The sequence below is a fragment of the Lepidochelys kempii genome, chromosome 27 (assembly GCF_965140285.1).
Source record: "Lepidochelys kempii isolate rLepKem1 chromosome 27, rLepKem1.hap1, whole genome shotgun sequence".
NCBI lineage: Eukaryota > Metazoa > Chordata > Testudines > Cheloniidae > Lepidochelys > Lepidochelys kempii.
The window spans coordinates 16,190,953-16,206,176 of NC_136406.1; the positions used below are offsets into that span (position 1 = coordinate 16,190,953).

The window sequence follows — 15,224 nt, forward strand, 5'->3', positions numbered from 1 at the left end:
CAGACTGTTGCCAGGGAGGTGCAAGTTGGAGCAGTTCCCAGTGGAAAATCAACTTAGCAGAAAATCTGGACTGATATCTCTGACTTCTTGGTCAATGTGTTCCTAAATACAGAGAAATGTTTTTAAAAAGACCAGTGTTTATTTCTGAGTTTGAGACTGTGATGGGTTTGGTCACAGAGACCCCCTTGGAACTGTTACCTGATGTGCTAGAATTACCTCTGAGCCCATTTTCCCTGCCAGCTTGGGACTCCAGAACCCTGCCTTGTTGAGCCAGACACACTAGCCTTCTGCAACACAGACCCAGGTCTGGTCCATGCCCCCAAAGCTGCAGACTTTAACCAAAAACTTCTCAGCAGGTTTCCTATCACCCAGCTCCCAATGGGATCCAAACCCCAAATAAATCCGTTTTACTCTGTATAAATCTTATACAGGGTAAACTTATAAATTGTCCGCCCTCTCTAACACTGATAGAGAGATATGCACAGCTGTTTGCTCCCCAGGTATTAATCACTTACTCTGGGTTTAATAATAAACAAAAGTGATTTTATTAAGAATAAAAAGTAGGATTTAAGTGGTTTCAAGTAATAGACACAACAAAGTAAGTTACCAAGCAAAATAAGACAAAACACGCAAGTCTAAGCCTAATACATTAAGAAACTGTTTACAGGTAAATCTCACCCTCAGAGATGTTCCAATAAGCTTCTTTCACAGACTAGACTTCTTCCTAGTCTAGGCCCAATCCTTTCCCTAGGAGGGCCAATCCCTAGGAGGGCCAAATCGCACCTGGAGCTGCAGCTAGCAAGAGATGTCAAGAGTAACAAGAAGGGTTTCTTCAGGTATGTTGGCAACAAGAAGAAAGCCAAGGAAAGTGTGGGCCCCTTAATGAATGAGGGAGGCACCTAGTGACAGAGGATGTGGAAAAAGCTAATGTACTCAATGCTTTTTTTGCCTCTGTCTTCACTAACAAGGTCAGCTCCCAGACTGCTGCGCTGGGCATCACAAAATGGGGAAGAGATGGCCAGCCCTCTGTGGAGATAGAGGTGGTTAGGGACTATTTAGAAAAGCTGGACGTGCACAAGTCCATGGGGCCGGACGAGTTGCATCCGAGAGTGCTGAAGGAATTGGCGGCTGTGATTGCAGAGCCATTGGCCATTATCTTTGAAAACTCGTGGCGAACCGGGGAAGTCCCGGATGACTGGAAAAAGGCTAATGTAGTGCCAATCTTTAAAAAAGGGAAGAAGGAGGATCCTGGGAACTACAGGCCAGTCAGCCTCACCTCAGTCCCTGGAAAAATCATGGAGCAGGTCCTCAAAGAATCAATCCTGATGCACTTGCATGAGAGGAAAGTGATCAGGAACAGCCAGCATGGATTCACCAAGGGAAGGTCATGCCTGACTAATCTAATCGCCTTTTATGATGAGATTACTGGTTCTGTGGATGAAGGGAAAGCAGTGGATGTATTGTTTCTTGACTTTAGCAAAGCTTTTGACACAGTCTCCCACAGTATTCTTGTCAGCAAGTTAAGGAAGTATGGGCTGGATGAATGCACTATAAGGTGGGTAGAAAGCTGGCTAGATTGTCGGGCTCAACGGGTAGTGATCAATGGCTCCATGTCTAGTTGGCAGCCGGTATCAAGTGGAGTGCCCCAGGGGTCGGTCCTGGGGCCGGTTTTGTTCAATATCTTCATAAATGATCTGGAGGATGGTGTGGATTGCACTCTCAGCAAATTTGCGGATGATACTAAACTGGGAGGAGTGGTAGATACGCTGGAGGGGAGGGATAGGATACAGAAGGACCTAGACAAATTGGAGGATTGGGCCAAAAGAAATCTGATGAGGTTCAATAAGGATAAGTGCAGGGTCCTGCACTTAGGATGGAAGAATCCAATGCACTGCTACAGACTAGGGACCGAATGGCTAGGCAGCAGTTCTGCGGAAAAGGACCTAGGGTGACAGTGGACGAGAAGCTGGATATGAGTCAGCAGTGTGTCCTTGTTGCCAAGAAGGCCAATGACATTTTGGGATGTATAAGTAGGGGCATAGCGAGCAGATCGAGGGACGTGATCGTTCCCCTCTATTCGACATTGGTGCGGCCTCATCTGGAGTACTGTGTTCAGTTTTGGGCCCCACACTACAAGAAGGATGTGGATAAATTGGAGAGAGTCCAGCGAAGGGCAACAAAAATGATTAGGGGTCTGGAACACATGACTTATGAGGAGAGGCTGAGGGAGCTGGGATTGTTTAGCCTGCAGAAGAGAAGAATGAGGGGGGATTTGATAGCTGCTTTCAACTACCTGAAAGGGGGTTCCAAAGAGGATGGCTCTAGACTGTTCTCAATGGTAGCAGATGACAGAACGAGGAGTAATGGTCTCAAGTTGCAGTGGGGGAGGTTTAGATTGGATATTAGGAAAAACTTTTTCACTAAGAGGGTGGTGAAACACTGGAATGAGTTACCTAGGGAGGTGGTAGAATCTCCTTCCTTAGAGGTTTTTAAGGTCAGGCTTGACAAAGCCCTGGCTGGGATGATTTAACTGGGCATTGGTCCTGCTTCGAGCAGGGGGTTGGACTAGATGACCTTCAGGGGTCCCTTCCAACCCTGATATTCTATGATTCTATGATTCTTTCCCCTGCTACAGTCCTTGTTACTTCCAGCCGGCATCTTAGGTGAAAAGCAGGGGCTTTCTCATGACTGGGACGCCTTTTGTTCTGTTCCACCGCCTTTATATCTTTGGCACAAGGCGGGACTCTTTTGTCTCTCTGGGTTCCCACCCCTCCTTCTAAAGGGAAAAGCACCAGGTTTAAGATGGATTCCAGTTCAGGTGACATGATCACACATCACTGTAAGACTTCATTCTTCATTACCCAGGAGCTGGCCGACATGTACATAGGCAGGCTTGCAGGTGAACAAACCCATTCACAGGTCATTGATTCCGAAGCACCCTTCATGGCTTCCACTTAGCATGTTTATATCAGTAAGACAAGTTTATATCTTATTCTCCTAACTCTAGACAGAAATTATACATGAAAACAAATGGGATGAACACATTCCGTAGATCATAAACTTTTTAATGATATCTTACAAGAGAGCTTTTGCATAAAGCATATTCCAATTACGTCATATTTACACTCAAAGCATATTTAAAAAAAAACATTTTGGAATGCAATGTCACAGACATATCTTAAGAAATGCTCTTTTCCTTGCAACATTGCATAGCCTAGTACTGCAATTTGTACAAGACTTCATCTGCCATCAGTGCAAGTTTTCTCAGATGCCTCGCAGCACATTTGTGAAATACATCATAAACTTAATATAAAAAACCTACCCATTTTTAATTAAATAAATAAAATTAGTACTGAATGTATTTTAAGCTGAATGCTAAGTTATGTTGTTCTAGTAAAAAAGGCTTAAGGGTGAAATTCACCCCTGTGCAGAGTGCCAGCACAAGGCATATTAAACACTGAAATCTCACTTGAGCTGTTTTGAAGGCTTATAGTACCTTGTGATGACCTTGTGCACAGGGTTGAATTTCACAATAAATTAACATCAGCTCTGTTATATACTAAGAATCATGAAAAAACATTTCCCTGCAGTTGTCATTAAATATCTGTCAGCTCACTGAGAAGTCAGACACCAAGAAGTATATTCTAGTAAATGAACACTGTCAGTTTTAATTGCTTTATCAAGAAGAAAGGTAGCAAGGATAATAGTTCTGTGAAGGTACCCAATAGAACACATGTAAAATCATTGAAGTCATGGCCGATTCCTCTCCCCTTGCATGCAAGTTTAAGATTTTTGTTCATTTTAAGACCAGATTGTGAACCCTTATCTGGATAGACTTATGCTTTTCAGATAGCCTCATTGAAATCAATGGGACTATTTGAGAAGTAAGTTTCTGTTCCCTGGCTCACAATCTGTCTCATACCTTTGTTTCAGGTTAGATACTTTCTAATAGGTTTCAGAGTAGCAGCCGTGTTAGTCTATTCGCAGAAAGAAAAGCAGAACTAGTGGCACCTTAGAGACTAACCAATTTATTTGAGCATAAGCTTTCGTGAGCTACAGCTCACTTCATCGGATGTATTCAGTGGAAAATACGAGGAGATTTATATACACACAGAACATGAAAAAATGAGTGTTATCATACACACTGTAAGGAGAGTGATCACTTAGGATGAGCTATTACTAGCAGGAGAGCTGGGGGGAGAAAACCTTTTGTAGTGATAATCAAGGTGGGCCATTTCCAGCAGTTAACAGGAACGTCCGAGGAGCAGTGGGGGGTGGGGGAAATAAACATGGGGAAATAGTTTTACTTTGTGTAATGACACATCCACTCCCAGTCTTTATTCAAGCCTAAGTTAATTGTATCCAGTTTGCAAATTAATTCCAATTCAGCAGTCTCTCGTTGGAGTCTGTTTTTGAAGTCTTTTTGTTCTAATATTGCAACCTTTAGGTCTGAAATCGAGTGATCAGAGAGATTGAAGTGTTCTCCAACTGGTTTATGAATAATTCTTGACGTCTGATTTGTGTCCATTTATTCTTTTACATAGAGACTGTCCAGTTTGACCAATGTACATGGCAGAGGGGCATTGCTGGCACATGATCCATATATCACATTGGTAAATGTGCAGGTGAACGAGCCTCTGATAGTGACAGAGCCAGAAGAGTACCCAGAAGTCACCTACTACAGGACAGGCCCAACAAAGATAATAACAGAACGCCACTAGCCATCACCTTCAGCCCCCAACTAAAACCTCTCCAACGCATCATCAAGGATCTACAACTATCCTGAAGGACGACCCATCACTCTCACAAATCTTGGGAGACAGGCCAGTCCTTGCCTACAGACAGCCCCCCAACCTGAAGCAAATACTCACCAGCAACCACACACCACACAACAGAACCACTAACCCAGGAACTTATCCTTGCAACAAAGCCCATTGCCAACTGTGTCCACATATCTATTCAGGGGACACCATCACAGGGCCTAATCATATCAGCCACACTATCAGAGGCTCGTTCACCTGCACATCTACCAATGTGATATATGCCATCATGTGCCAGCAATGCCATGTACATTGGTCAAACTGGACAGTCTCTATGTAAAAGAATAAATGGACACAAATCAGACGTCCAGAATTATAACATTCATAAACCAGTTGGAGAACACTTCAATCTCTCTGATCACTCGATTTCAGACCTAAAGGTTGCAATATTAGAACAAAAAGACTTCAAAAACAGGCTCCAACCAGAGACTGCTGAATTGAAATTAATTTGGAAACTGGATACAATTAACTTGGGCTTGAATAGAGACTGGGAGTGGATGTGTCATTACACAAAGTAAAACTATTTCCCCGTGTTTATTTCCCCCACTCCCCCACTGCTCCTCGGACGTTCCTGTTAACTGCTGGAAATGGCCCACCTTGATTATCACTACAAAAGGTTTTCTCTCTCCCTGCTCTCCTGTTGGTAATAGCTCATCTTAAGTGATCACTCTCCTTACAGTGTGTATGGTAACACCCATTTTTTCATGTTCTGTGTGTATATAAATCTCCTCACTGTATTTTCCACTGAATGCATCCGATGAAGTGAGCTGTAGCTCACGAAAGCTTATGCTCAAATAAATTGGTTAGTCTCTAAGGTGCCACTAGTACTCCTTTTCTTCATACTTTCTAATAGTTACTTAAGTGTTGTGGTTAAAAAGTCAAAGATATTTGAAAAGTTTGTTTTGTGAGCCCCCAATAGATGGCACCCCAGGATAAAATCTGGCTGATAATTGGTTATGATATTATACTTTGAAACACTGATAGAAAGACTGTCTGTCTAGCTACTCTCAAACACTCTTCATTTTCAGTAAGTGTACAAGCTTGGGCATTCTTGATTCTGCAGAAAGCATATTTATTTTAAATGTCTTTCTACATTGTGGCAATAACAGTTTGGCTAATTTTGCTCTTCATGAGTCATTCATTTTCTGATTTCAGGGAGGGAGTGGGTTCTACCAACATGAAACTCCATTGCTGGCAAATGAGGAATGCCATGTCATATACGCTGGCTGTCCCCATCTCACGCCCCAGCGCTGGGGCAAGCTATTTATATCATGCTCAGCCTCCTTTAACACACCACACCATGACAAGTCACTGCTTTTAGAGAATGTTCCCTGTGATAGTATCTCGGTCATTATCATTTCATTCATTTCTAACTCGGGATCATACTTTTAGGCTGACACTATATGTAAATGCTCTATTATAGTTGCTTGTGTATTCATTAATGAAGGCACTTTTGCCACTGCTTCTTAGTTTTCTGTTGTGCTATGCAGGCTATTCAGTAAAGTTTACAGTTGTTCATGAAGTCTGACTGCTGTTATGGAGTCCCCTAGTGTAATGTGCTCTGTATTCTGGGGTATTGGAGCAGCTGAGTGATATTAATAATAATTATAAAATAATTATTATTACTCATATCACCACAATAAATGTTCACGATGCTTTACAAAATACAGAATAAAACAGTTCCACTCCAGCAAACTTATAGTCTAAGTCATATGTGTTCTTCGTTTGGAAGCATTATGTTGAAATAATTGTGACTGATTAATGGAATTTATTTTCCTAAATGTCCCTAGTGCCCCAGTAGTAAAATCATTAGTATGAGGCTTCCTTTATTACATTTAGGTTAAGGTTTTAAAATAAAGTCTCATCTACAACATTTGTGCTCTAGAGTATGTTGGGTGGTTCCAATTGGAAAAAAATTAGGCAACAAGAGAATGTACGTACATTTCATAACAAATCATTTTGATACTCTGATTTGTTACAGGTTTCAGAGTAACAGCCGTGTTAGTCTGTATTCGCAAAAAGAAAAGGAGTACTTGTGGCACCTTAGAGACTAACCAATTTATTTGAGCATGAGCTTTTGTGAGCTACAGCTCACTTCATCGGATGCATACCGTGGAAACTGCAGAAGACATCATATACACACAGAGACCATGAAACAATACCTTCTCCCACCCCACTGTCCTGCTGGTAATAGCTTATCTAAAGTGATCATCTAGTTGGGCCATTTCCAGCACAAATCCAGGTTTTCTCACCCTCCGCCCCCCCCCCCCCCAACTCACTCTCCTGCTGGTAATAGCCCATCCAAAGTGACCACTCTCTTCACAATGTGTATGATAATCAAGGTGGACCATTTCCTGCACAAATCAAGGTTCTCTCACTCCCTCACCCCCCTCCAAAAACCACACACACAAACTCACTCTCCTGCTGGTAATAGCTTATCCAAAGTGACCACTCTCCCTACATTGTGCATGATAATTGAGGTGGGCCATTTCCAGCACAAATCCAGGTTTTCTCATCCCCCCAACCCCATACACACACAAACTCACTCTCCTGCTGGTAATAGCTCATCCAAAGTGACAACTCTCCCTACAATGTGCATGGTAATCAAGGTGGGCCATTTCCAGCACAAATCCAGGCTTTCTCACCCCCCCCGCCCCCGGAAACACACACACACACACACACTCACTCTCCTGCTGGCAATAGCTCATCCAAACTGACCACTCTCTAAGTTTAAATCCAAGTTTAACCAGAACGTCTGGGGGAGGGGAGGGTGTTAGGAAAAAACAAGGGGAAATAGGCTACCTTGCATAATGACTTAGCCACTGCCAGTCTCTATTTAAGCCTAAATTAATAGTATCCAATTTGCAAATGAATTCCAATTCAGCAGTTTCTCGCTAGAGTCTGGATTTGAAGTTTTTTGTTGTAAGATAGCGACCTTCATGTCTGTGATTGCGTGACCAGAGAGATTGAAGTGTTCTCCGACTGGTTTATGAATGTTATGATTTGTTACAGAGTATGGGATTTAAATTGTGCACCATCAAATACTGCTTTGATCACAAACTTAAACGGTGCTTGAATGTAATGTTCTTGTTACAAACACTCTTTCTTAAATGAGGATTAAAATTACAAATATACACACACAAATTGTATGCTAAAGCAAGGCATATGTACAAAAAAAGTATATGTTCAGTAACTACAGTTCTAAAGTTATGATTACACCTCTCAAAGAGCACTCATTTTAAAAGCTTGCTTATTCCCTTTTTATTGGTCAAAAACTGTGTATGGGGTTTAGAATAGCAGAGTAATTATATTTATTATTCACTTATCAAAATTACAGATAAGCCTACTGTATAATAATAAACTGAAAATTTAACATGTACACTAGAAATCTGTTTTGTTTTGTTTTTTCAGATATTTACTAATGACATAACAGTAGCTGGTTTTGAATGGTGAATACATTTTGAAAGTAATAAAGACAAGTATAATTTGAAACAGAATGTTTATTGCATTACCAAACTTCAGAGATTCAGAAATGTATTTTAATTTTGTATAAAAGAATCCTGGTAAAATCAAAAGAAAAAGAAGGCAACATGGACTCATCACTTCAGACAAAAGAACAGAGATCCAAAGTTGTCTCTTCATTGAGATGCTTGTCAAAGAAACAATCTAATGACTGGATCCTCTGCAGTTTCATGCTGTTGCTTACATCTTCTCTTCAACTTCCTTTACATGGGATGAGACAACTTTACCATCCACCACCTCCTCAATAATTGTTTTGATCTTTCTGGTTTTGGTTGGATCTAAACATTAATAAAAAAGAGTTTGTTTATGTAGGATTAAGGTTATTAAAAAAACCCTCCAAATGCAGAATGGAATTTGGAATGCTGCCTAAGGAATGACAGGGATGTCAAAATAAGCTAAATGTCTTTTGAGCCGCTGTGCTTACAATGCTTCCATATGCTTGGGAGACATGGACAACATATTGTCGTCACATTAAGAAACTTGATCAGTTACATGTGCTCTATCTTTGGTCTGTTTGCAGGGTCAAATGGTGTGACAGGATTCCCAGTATCAAATTCCTTAATCATTGTTGGATGTCTGTCATTCAAAGCATACACAGTTCAGCTGCTTTGGACTAGGCATTTCATTCATGTGGCCAACTCGAGAAAAACCAAAGCCATATTTTATAGTCCGCTAAAGCAAGGCACCCGTTCTCATGGTGGCCAGTACAAACAATATAAGGACATACTGAAGTCAAACTTGAAATCATGTTGGCTTGACCCTAGCAACTAGGAAGCAACAGCCCATGCCAGAGCAAGATGGAGTCAGATTTATCATGTCGCCATTCACCGCTTTGAAGCATTAACAGCAGATATGAAAAAGGTGGTCATCACAAAGCAAGGATATGACAGCCTGCAATAGTTAAGAACAATCTTTTCTGTCACACATATAACTGTGTTTGTGAATCTCACATTGGTCTGACCTCGTGTGTGTGTGTGTGTGTGTTTGCTGAATCTTCGTACATCAACATTGACATCAGACTTCATCAATTAAAGTTATAAAGCAGAATTATATACACAGATACTAGTTATGTCCTTAATCCTTTTAAAATTAAAGATTAAAGTTTCTTGCCATGATGAACTTTACAGTGTAGAGGAACAGAATGGCATTTACTAATTTAGTACAGCAATTGTTTTATAAAATCATTTTAACTGGGTATTTCCTCCCGCACACAAACATTAACGGCAATTTTACATCTACAGTTCACAGTACTTAGGAGTATATACACACAAATCTAATCATCAGTTGAAGTTCAATGCTCAAGGTCAATGGACACTTGCAAAAATAAATGTTATCCCAGGAGACTCTACTCACCATTAGAAGAATCCAGTGATTGTGTTTGTGATTTAGAACCTGTCAAGGATGAACTTTCAAATGAACCTCCTTGTCCCCCAGCAAATTCACTTCTGCAAAGAAATCACAGATATACAATGCCACACAATAGTTGTCAGGATCAGGAGTATAGAGCAGCAAGTTTCTTGTTGATAATTTTTTAATCCTGGATGAGTCAGAAATAAGTTCTCTCTGATTTCTTCTTCTTTTTTAAAATACTGAAATCATCAGCATCATGGTTGAGAACTTTACTTTAAAAAAAATCATTATATTATCCTGCTTCGATCAGTCAGTATGATTGCAACCCTGCCAGGTCAGTTCTTACCAGGCCACCAAACGTATTCATTGAAAAGGACAATTTATTTACCTCAAAAACATATATGACTACATCTACTTCAACATTTTCTTAAGTCATTGGTCTGGTAAATTTGCGGGAACTCCATGAAAAACAAAATTTCTGGCATGAAATAGCCCAAAATAAAATAACAATTTTTGAATGAAATTTTGTGTAAACAGTCTCATTACTTTTACACAGGTTTAATTCTGTCATATCTTAGTTAAACCCTGAAATTCCATGTATCTCTGGAATCTCCATGGCTAACACACACTAACTCTAGTTCAGACATAAAGAGTCACATTTAAGGAATGACTTAAATATAGGATAGAATTGCTGATTCTCCTTAAGTGGTTTCTATATATAAAAAGAGCTATAACTTTAATCATTACAGGATCTTTTAGAACCAACGAATGTACAGTTGAAATCTGTGTGTGTCATAGGCCTTACTTTCTATTGGTTTGAGGACCACCAGTCTGCACCATTTCTACTTCCTTGGAATTCACGTTGAATTCACCATGGGAATGAGTAAAAAGGGAGTTTTCAATTTCAGTTCTGTACTTACCCAAATTCCCCATCTAGCAGGCGACGGTAGGTCTCGATCTCCATTTCCAGCCGGGTCTTGATGTCCAGGAGTTGTTGATACTCTGCATTCTGGCGCTCCATATCAGCCCTGACCTGGAAAAGCTGGGACTCCAGATTCCCAATCTGAAGCTGCATTTGTGAGAGTTGAGCACAGTAACTTGCTTCTGTTTCTGCCAATGTGTCTTCAAGGGATTTTTTCTGCATAAAAAGATATGTTATTGATTAAATGTAGTCTGTGAATGGGGAGAAGAAAACAATGTAATAATTAGGAAGAAAAGTAGGCTAAAATGATGGAGAGAAGTGGTATTCTTTCTCTTTGTGTATAGTGAAACATTTACAAATTTTCCTCTTAGAATGAAATATTAATTTGTAGAATTCCTACTTTGGCTTCTTATTAAATCTGTAATCCTGTTTTTTGCTGTACCCAGTCATAACAATGTATTTGTTTTATAATGCATTACTTGCAATTCAGGTATTCCAGATATTACTGGAGTTTATGAACTAAAAAGAATACAGAGTTCCCTGGGATAATTAAATGTTAATCTTAAACAGCAGTATATCTGAAATCGGAAAAGCTACTCTGAGTAGCAGCTGTCTCTCAGCATACCATGGCAAGTTGAGACTGTAGTTCAATTTCCAAGCCCTGAAGAATGCGTCTTAGATCTGTGATTTCACTTTTTCCTGATTGAAGCTGTTCAGTGTTGGTGGAGATTTCCCTTTTCAGTTCCAGGCTCTGAAATGTCATGGAAAAATAGAATGTAATTCAGCTACTACAAATGTTTTTCCTATATTTAACTGTGTTTGGCTGAATTTGTTATCTCTAAGATGTTTACTTTTTCATTGAACCATGCTTCAGCCTCTTTACGGTTCTGTTCAGCAATGACTTCATACTGTCCTCTCATATCATTCAGAAGCTTGGTCAGATCAATTCCTGGAGCAGCATCCATTTCAACACTGACTTGGCCAGTGGCATTACCTTGGAAACCTTGAAGTTCCTAGAAGGGTAAAAGGAAGTAAAGGTGTTTCAGTATAATAATGAACAAAATTATCAGCTCTAAATTATGTATAAAGAAAAGTGTATGATTCAAGATCCCTTTAAGTCAATATTAAACCTTCCTAGTCAAATCTAATCTACCAGTACCTGTACTGTAAAATTTACCCCATTTTTAATATGAATTTCTTTTCACTGTATCACAGCAACCTCAGCAATTCATATCTACAATCTTGCCATTTCAATTTTTACACCTTTTTGGACATTTCTAAATTACAGAGAAGTCATCTCTTCCCCACACAGTTCCCTAGGCTATTAGTAAAAAAATCACTGAAGGGAAAGATAGGGTACTAGTTTAATTGACTTCACAGATTCCTCTGGTTCATTTCGGTATTCATTTCGGTATTACTTGAGAGAAAACTTATCCTTGGTGGGAAAAATATTTTTTCATACATTATTTTATATTTGATACAGTTTTGCCATGTCTGTTGAAAACATATGTAACCATCCATTGTATCAAAATAATACATCTGACTGATTTTCATGATACTTCGAAAAAGAATATGAAAAGATCTTGCAAACCACTTTCATTTCATTCATCGCTGAATCGACTTACAAAAAACTGAGAAGAGTTGTTAGGATGAAGTGATAGCAAGAGTTAAAAATGTGTTGCATACTAGTGGAAGCAAATATGCCTACAGTTCAGTGTCCTGTACATTTCCAGAATGAACCCAGAAACTCAGGAGCAGCTGAAAAGAAAACATGTTGCTGCCTACCCAAAGGCTAAAGGTAAATAACTGAACTTTGCAAAACCAAAATAAAGAGAATGTAACATGCTGGTGCATTTTAAAGGGCTTTTGTACCTGATGTTTTTTAAAGCCCAGAAAAGTAATCAAAAGGTGCAATCTGAAGCTTTTTCTATTCTTACATGGCAGATCTAAGCCTATTTAATCCTTTTTCAATAAAGTAGTTAGCTGGATCTTTGCCACACCCATCTTGGCCTATCCGTTGTATTTACATAGAGAGGCCTTACACAAAGCATATATTCTTGGCAAAATTGCTTATTATATTACGTAAAGTGAATCTGAGAAAACCAGTAATACTAGAACCATTAGCGCTCACAGTTTGCCTCTTGGTCTGCCTCTTTCTGTGTCTCTCTCCCCCAATTCCTTGATTGAACTGAAGACAAAAAAACAAAAACAAAAAACCCAACAACAGAAAGAGCTCTTTCTCAGGATAAAAAAATCAGAGAAAAGACTGACATTGCACATCTCATCTCCTTTTTTCTAGTACGTTTTGAGTTTTACTATTAATCAATTTATGAGAAAACTGCAATACTGAAGCAAAAAATCTGTTTACCTCCTCATGGTTCTTCTTGAGGTAAGCCAGCTCCTCATTCAGGCTTTCTATCTGCATCTCTAGATCAGCTCTGGTCAAAGTCAGCTCATCCAGAACTCTACGCAGACCATTGATATCAGCCTCCACACTCTGGTGAAGAGCTGCTTCATTCTCATATCTTTAAAAAAATCATAAACCAGGTTTTTGTACCATAAATGGGATCAGTGTAACCCATACAAATAAAAATACCATAACTGTTTTTTACTAAATGGTTACATCTTTTACTACCACTTCAAAACCAATGTATTATGATTATGATTGTTATTAAATTATACAATAATGTTTCATTTAAATTTTCTAAGAGAAATATCTGAAAATTGCTGAATCGATTTGGAATTTTTAAATAAAATATTTATAATGGGTTTCAAAACACATTTCATGATACTACTCCCTGCTTACTTCAGTCTGAAGTCATCAGCAGCCAGTCTGGCATTATCAATCTGCAAAACGATCCTGGCATTATCAATAGTGGCATTAATTATCTGGAAAGACAAGCAGGATGCCCAGAGAGTGATTCTATAACCTGATAGACTTACTGTTCAGTGTATTTAGTAATATAATAATGCAAGGGACATTCATTAGGCTGTTGTACAAGTATATCTAAAATATTTAGGACCACATTCTCGGCTAATGTAAATAAGCAACACCAATTTATGCCAGTGACTATCTGGCACATGGGCTCTAAAGTAGCTTTTCAGATAGTCTCTTTATTGCAGAAATTGAATTTGGGGTGCAAAAAGTAGGAAGGGTATTAACATGAAAACTTTTTTTCAACTATCAAGAAGAAAAGTAATAATCTGAGTTAGTATTAGTTAATTTTATCTCTGCCTTCTCTTTAATTCAAATGAGGCCAGGTTAGTTCACATCATCAAAAGGGATTTAGCCACACAATTTCAATAAATTTGCTTTATCTGTACTACAACTAAAATGTTCTTAGTATCAGCATAATATGATAGATGATCATTACAAATAATAGTATGATAGAGAAAATTTGCTGTTAGTTTCTCAAAAGAATTATTATAATTTTCACCTTGGAAAATATTAAGTGAATTTAGATTGTAAAAAGATGTAACAGGTGATTTTTTTTACCTTATTCCTAAGGTCTTCAATTACTGGGTAATATTTACTATAATCATGGCCAGCTCCAGGGCCACCAGCACCAGGACCATTTTTCTCATACCACTCACGGATTTTATGCTCCAGGTCAGTATTACTCTCCTCCAGAGAATGTACTTTGTTTAAGTAGGCAGCCAGACGGTCATTCAGGTTCTGCATAGTTTCCTTTTCCGTGCCAGAGAGAAGGCCACCATCACCACCACTGCCAGCACCAAAGCCACCTCCAAGACCAGCGCCTGAGCCACTACCAAAGCCACCTCCTAAACCTCCACCAAAGCTACCTCCAAAGCCACCACCCAAGCCTCCCCCAAAGCTACTACCAAAACCTCCACCAAAGCCAGAACTAGAGCTAAGCAGAGAAGCAACACCAAAGCCTCCTCCACCACTGGAACTAGATATTCTTACAGATCCCCCACTAAGAGCACTCCGGGACGAAAATTGCCGAGATCCTCCCCCTGTACGCACAGAAAGAGCCATGGTGTTCAAGGTGCCCTGATGTAGTGTAACAAGTAGATGAAACAGAGCAGGGTAGCTCAGAGAGCACTTTTAGCCTTTATATACAGAAAGGAATGGGTGTTTCAGTTGTACAGTCCACACCTCCTCAAGCAAAGCACTTCAATGCTTTTCTTTTTTTCCCAGCTTAACATCTCCTGACCAGACTAAATGATATGTGGAAATCCATATTGTCCATTCATGTGAAAATATATCACCCTCCAGATATTTGTTCTACTAATAGGAGATATGGGTGGAGTAGAGCTAAGCTTTCATTATAATGTTTCCTCATGTGCAACTGAGCACAGAAAAGTCATCTTTCCTTTTAATCACTCATACATAATTTTTTTCTCATTCTAATATTAATCTCCTTTATTATTTGTGGCTGTTCTTGTAGGAATACACCTGAGAGAACCAGTAGAAAAATTCCGTTAATCTCATTATATTTCTCTTTCTGTCACTTGTCATGAAAGAGAAAGAAAGAAAAGAACATTATTTTCTATAGATCAGTAAAGATTGAGCAGAAAGCAATACCAGCACTTAGACACCAATAATAAATATGGATGGGGAAGAGAAATATTTGTGACGTATCATA

General features: G+C 39.3%; 1 protein-coding gene and 1 long non-coding RNA gene across 3 annotated transcripts in view; one reads left to right on the plus strand and one right to left on the minus strand.

Moving 5' to 3' along the window:
• Nucleotides 1-15,224, plus strand: part of LOC140903888 (uncharacterized) — a 315,051-nt gene that overhangs the window by 44,834 nt on the left and 254,993 nt on the right. The window lies entirely within an intron of this gene.
• LOC140903880 (keratin, type I cytoskeletal 12) lies at nucleotides 8,389-14,614 on the minus strand. 2 transcript variants are annotated; one of them, XM_073325799.1, is made up of 8 exons: nucleotides 14,111-14,614; nucleotides 13,421-13,503; nucleotides 12,983-13,139; nucleotides 11,466-11,627; nucleotides 11,240-11,365; nucleotides 10,613-10,830; nucleotides 9,696-9,784; nucleotides 8,389-8,620 (listed from the first exon to the last, which is right to left on the minus strand). In XM_073325799.1, the coding sequence occupies exons 1-8, from the start codon at nucleotides 14,612-14,614 to the stop codon at nucleotides 8,523-8,525; spliced, it is 1,437 nt and encodes a 478-aa protein (XP_073181900.1). In that variant the 3' UTR covers nucleotides 8,389-8,522. The 2 variants fall into 2 exon arrangements, with proteins under 2 accessions (XP_073181900.1, XP_073181899.1); XM_073325798.1 differs by having other exon boundaries at nucleotides 9,696-9,787.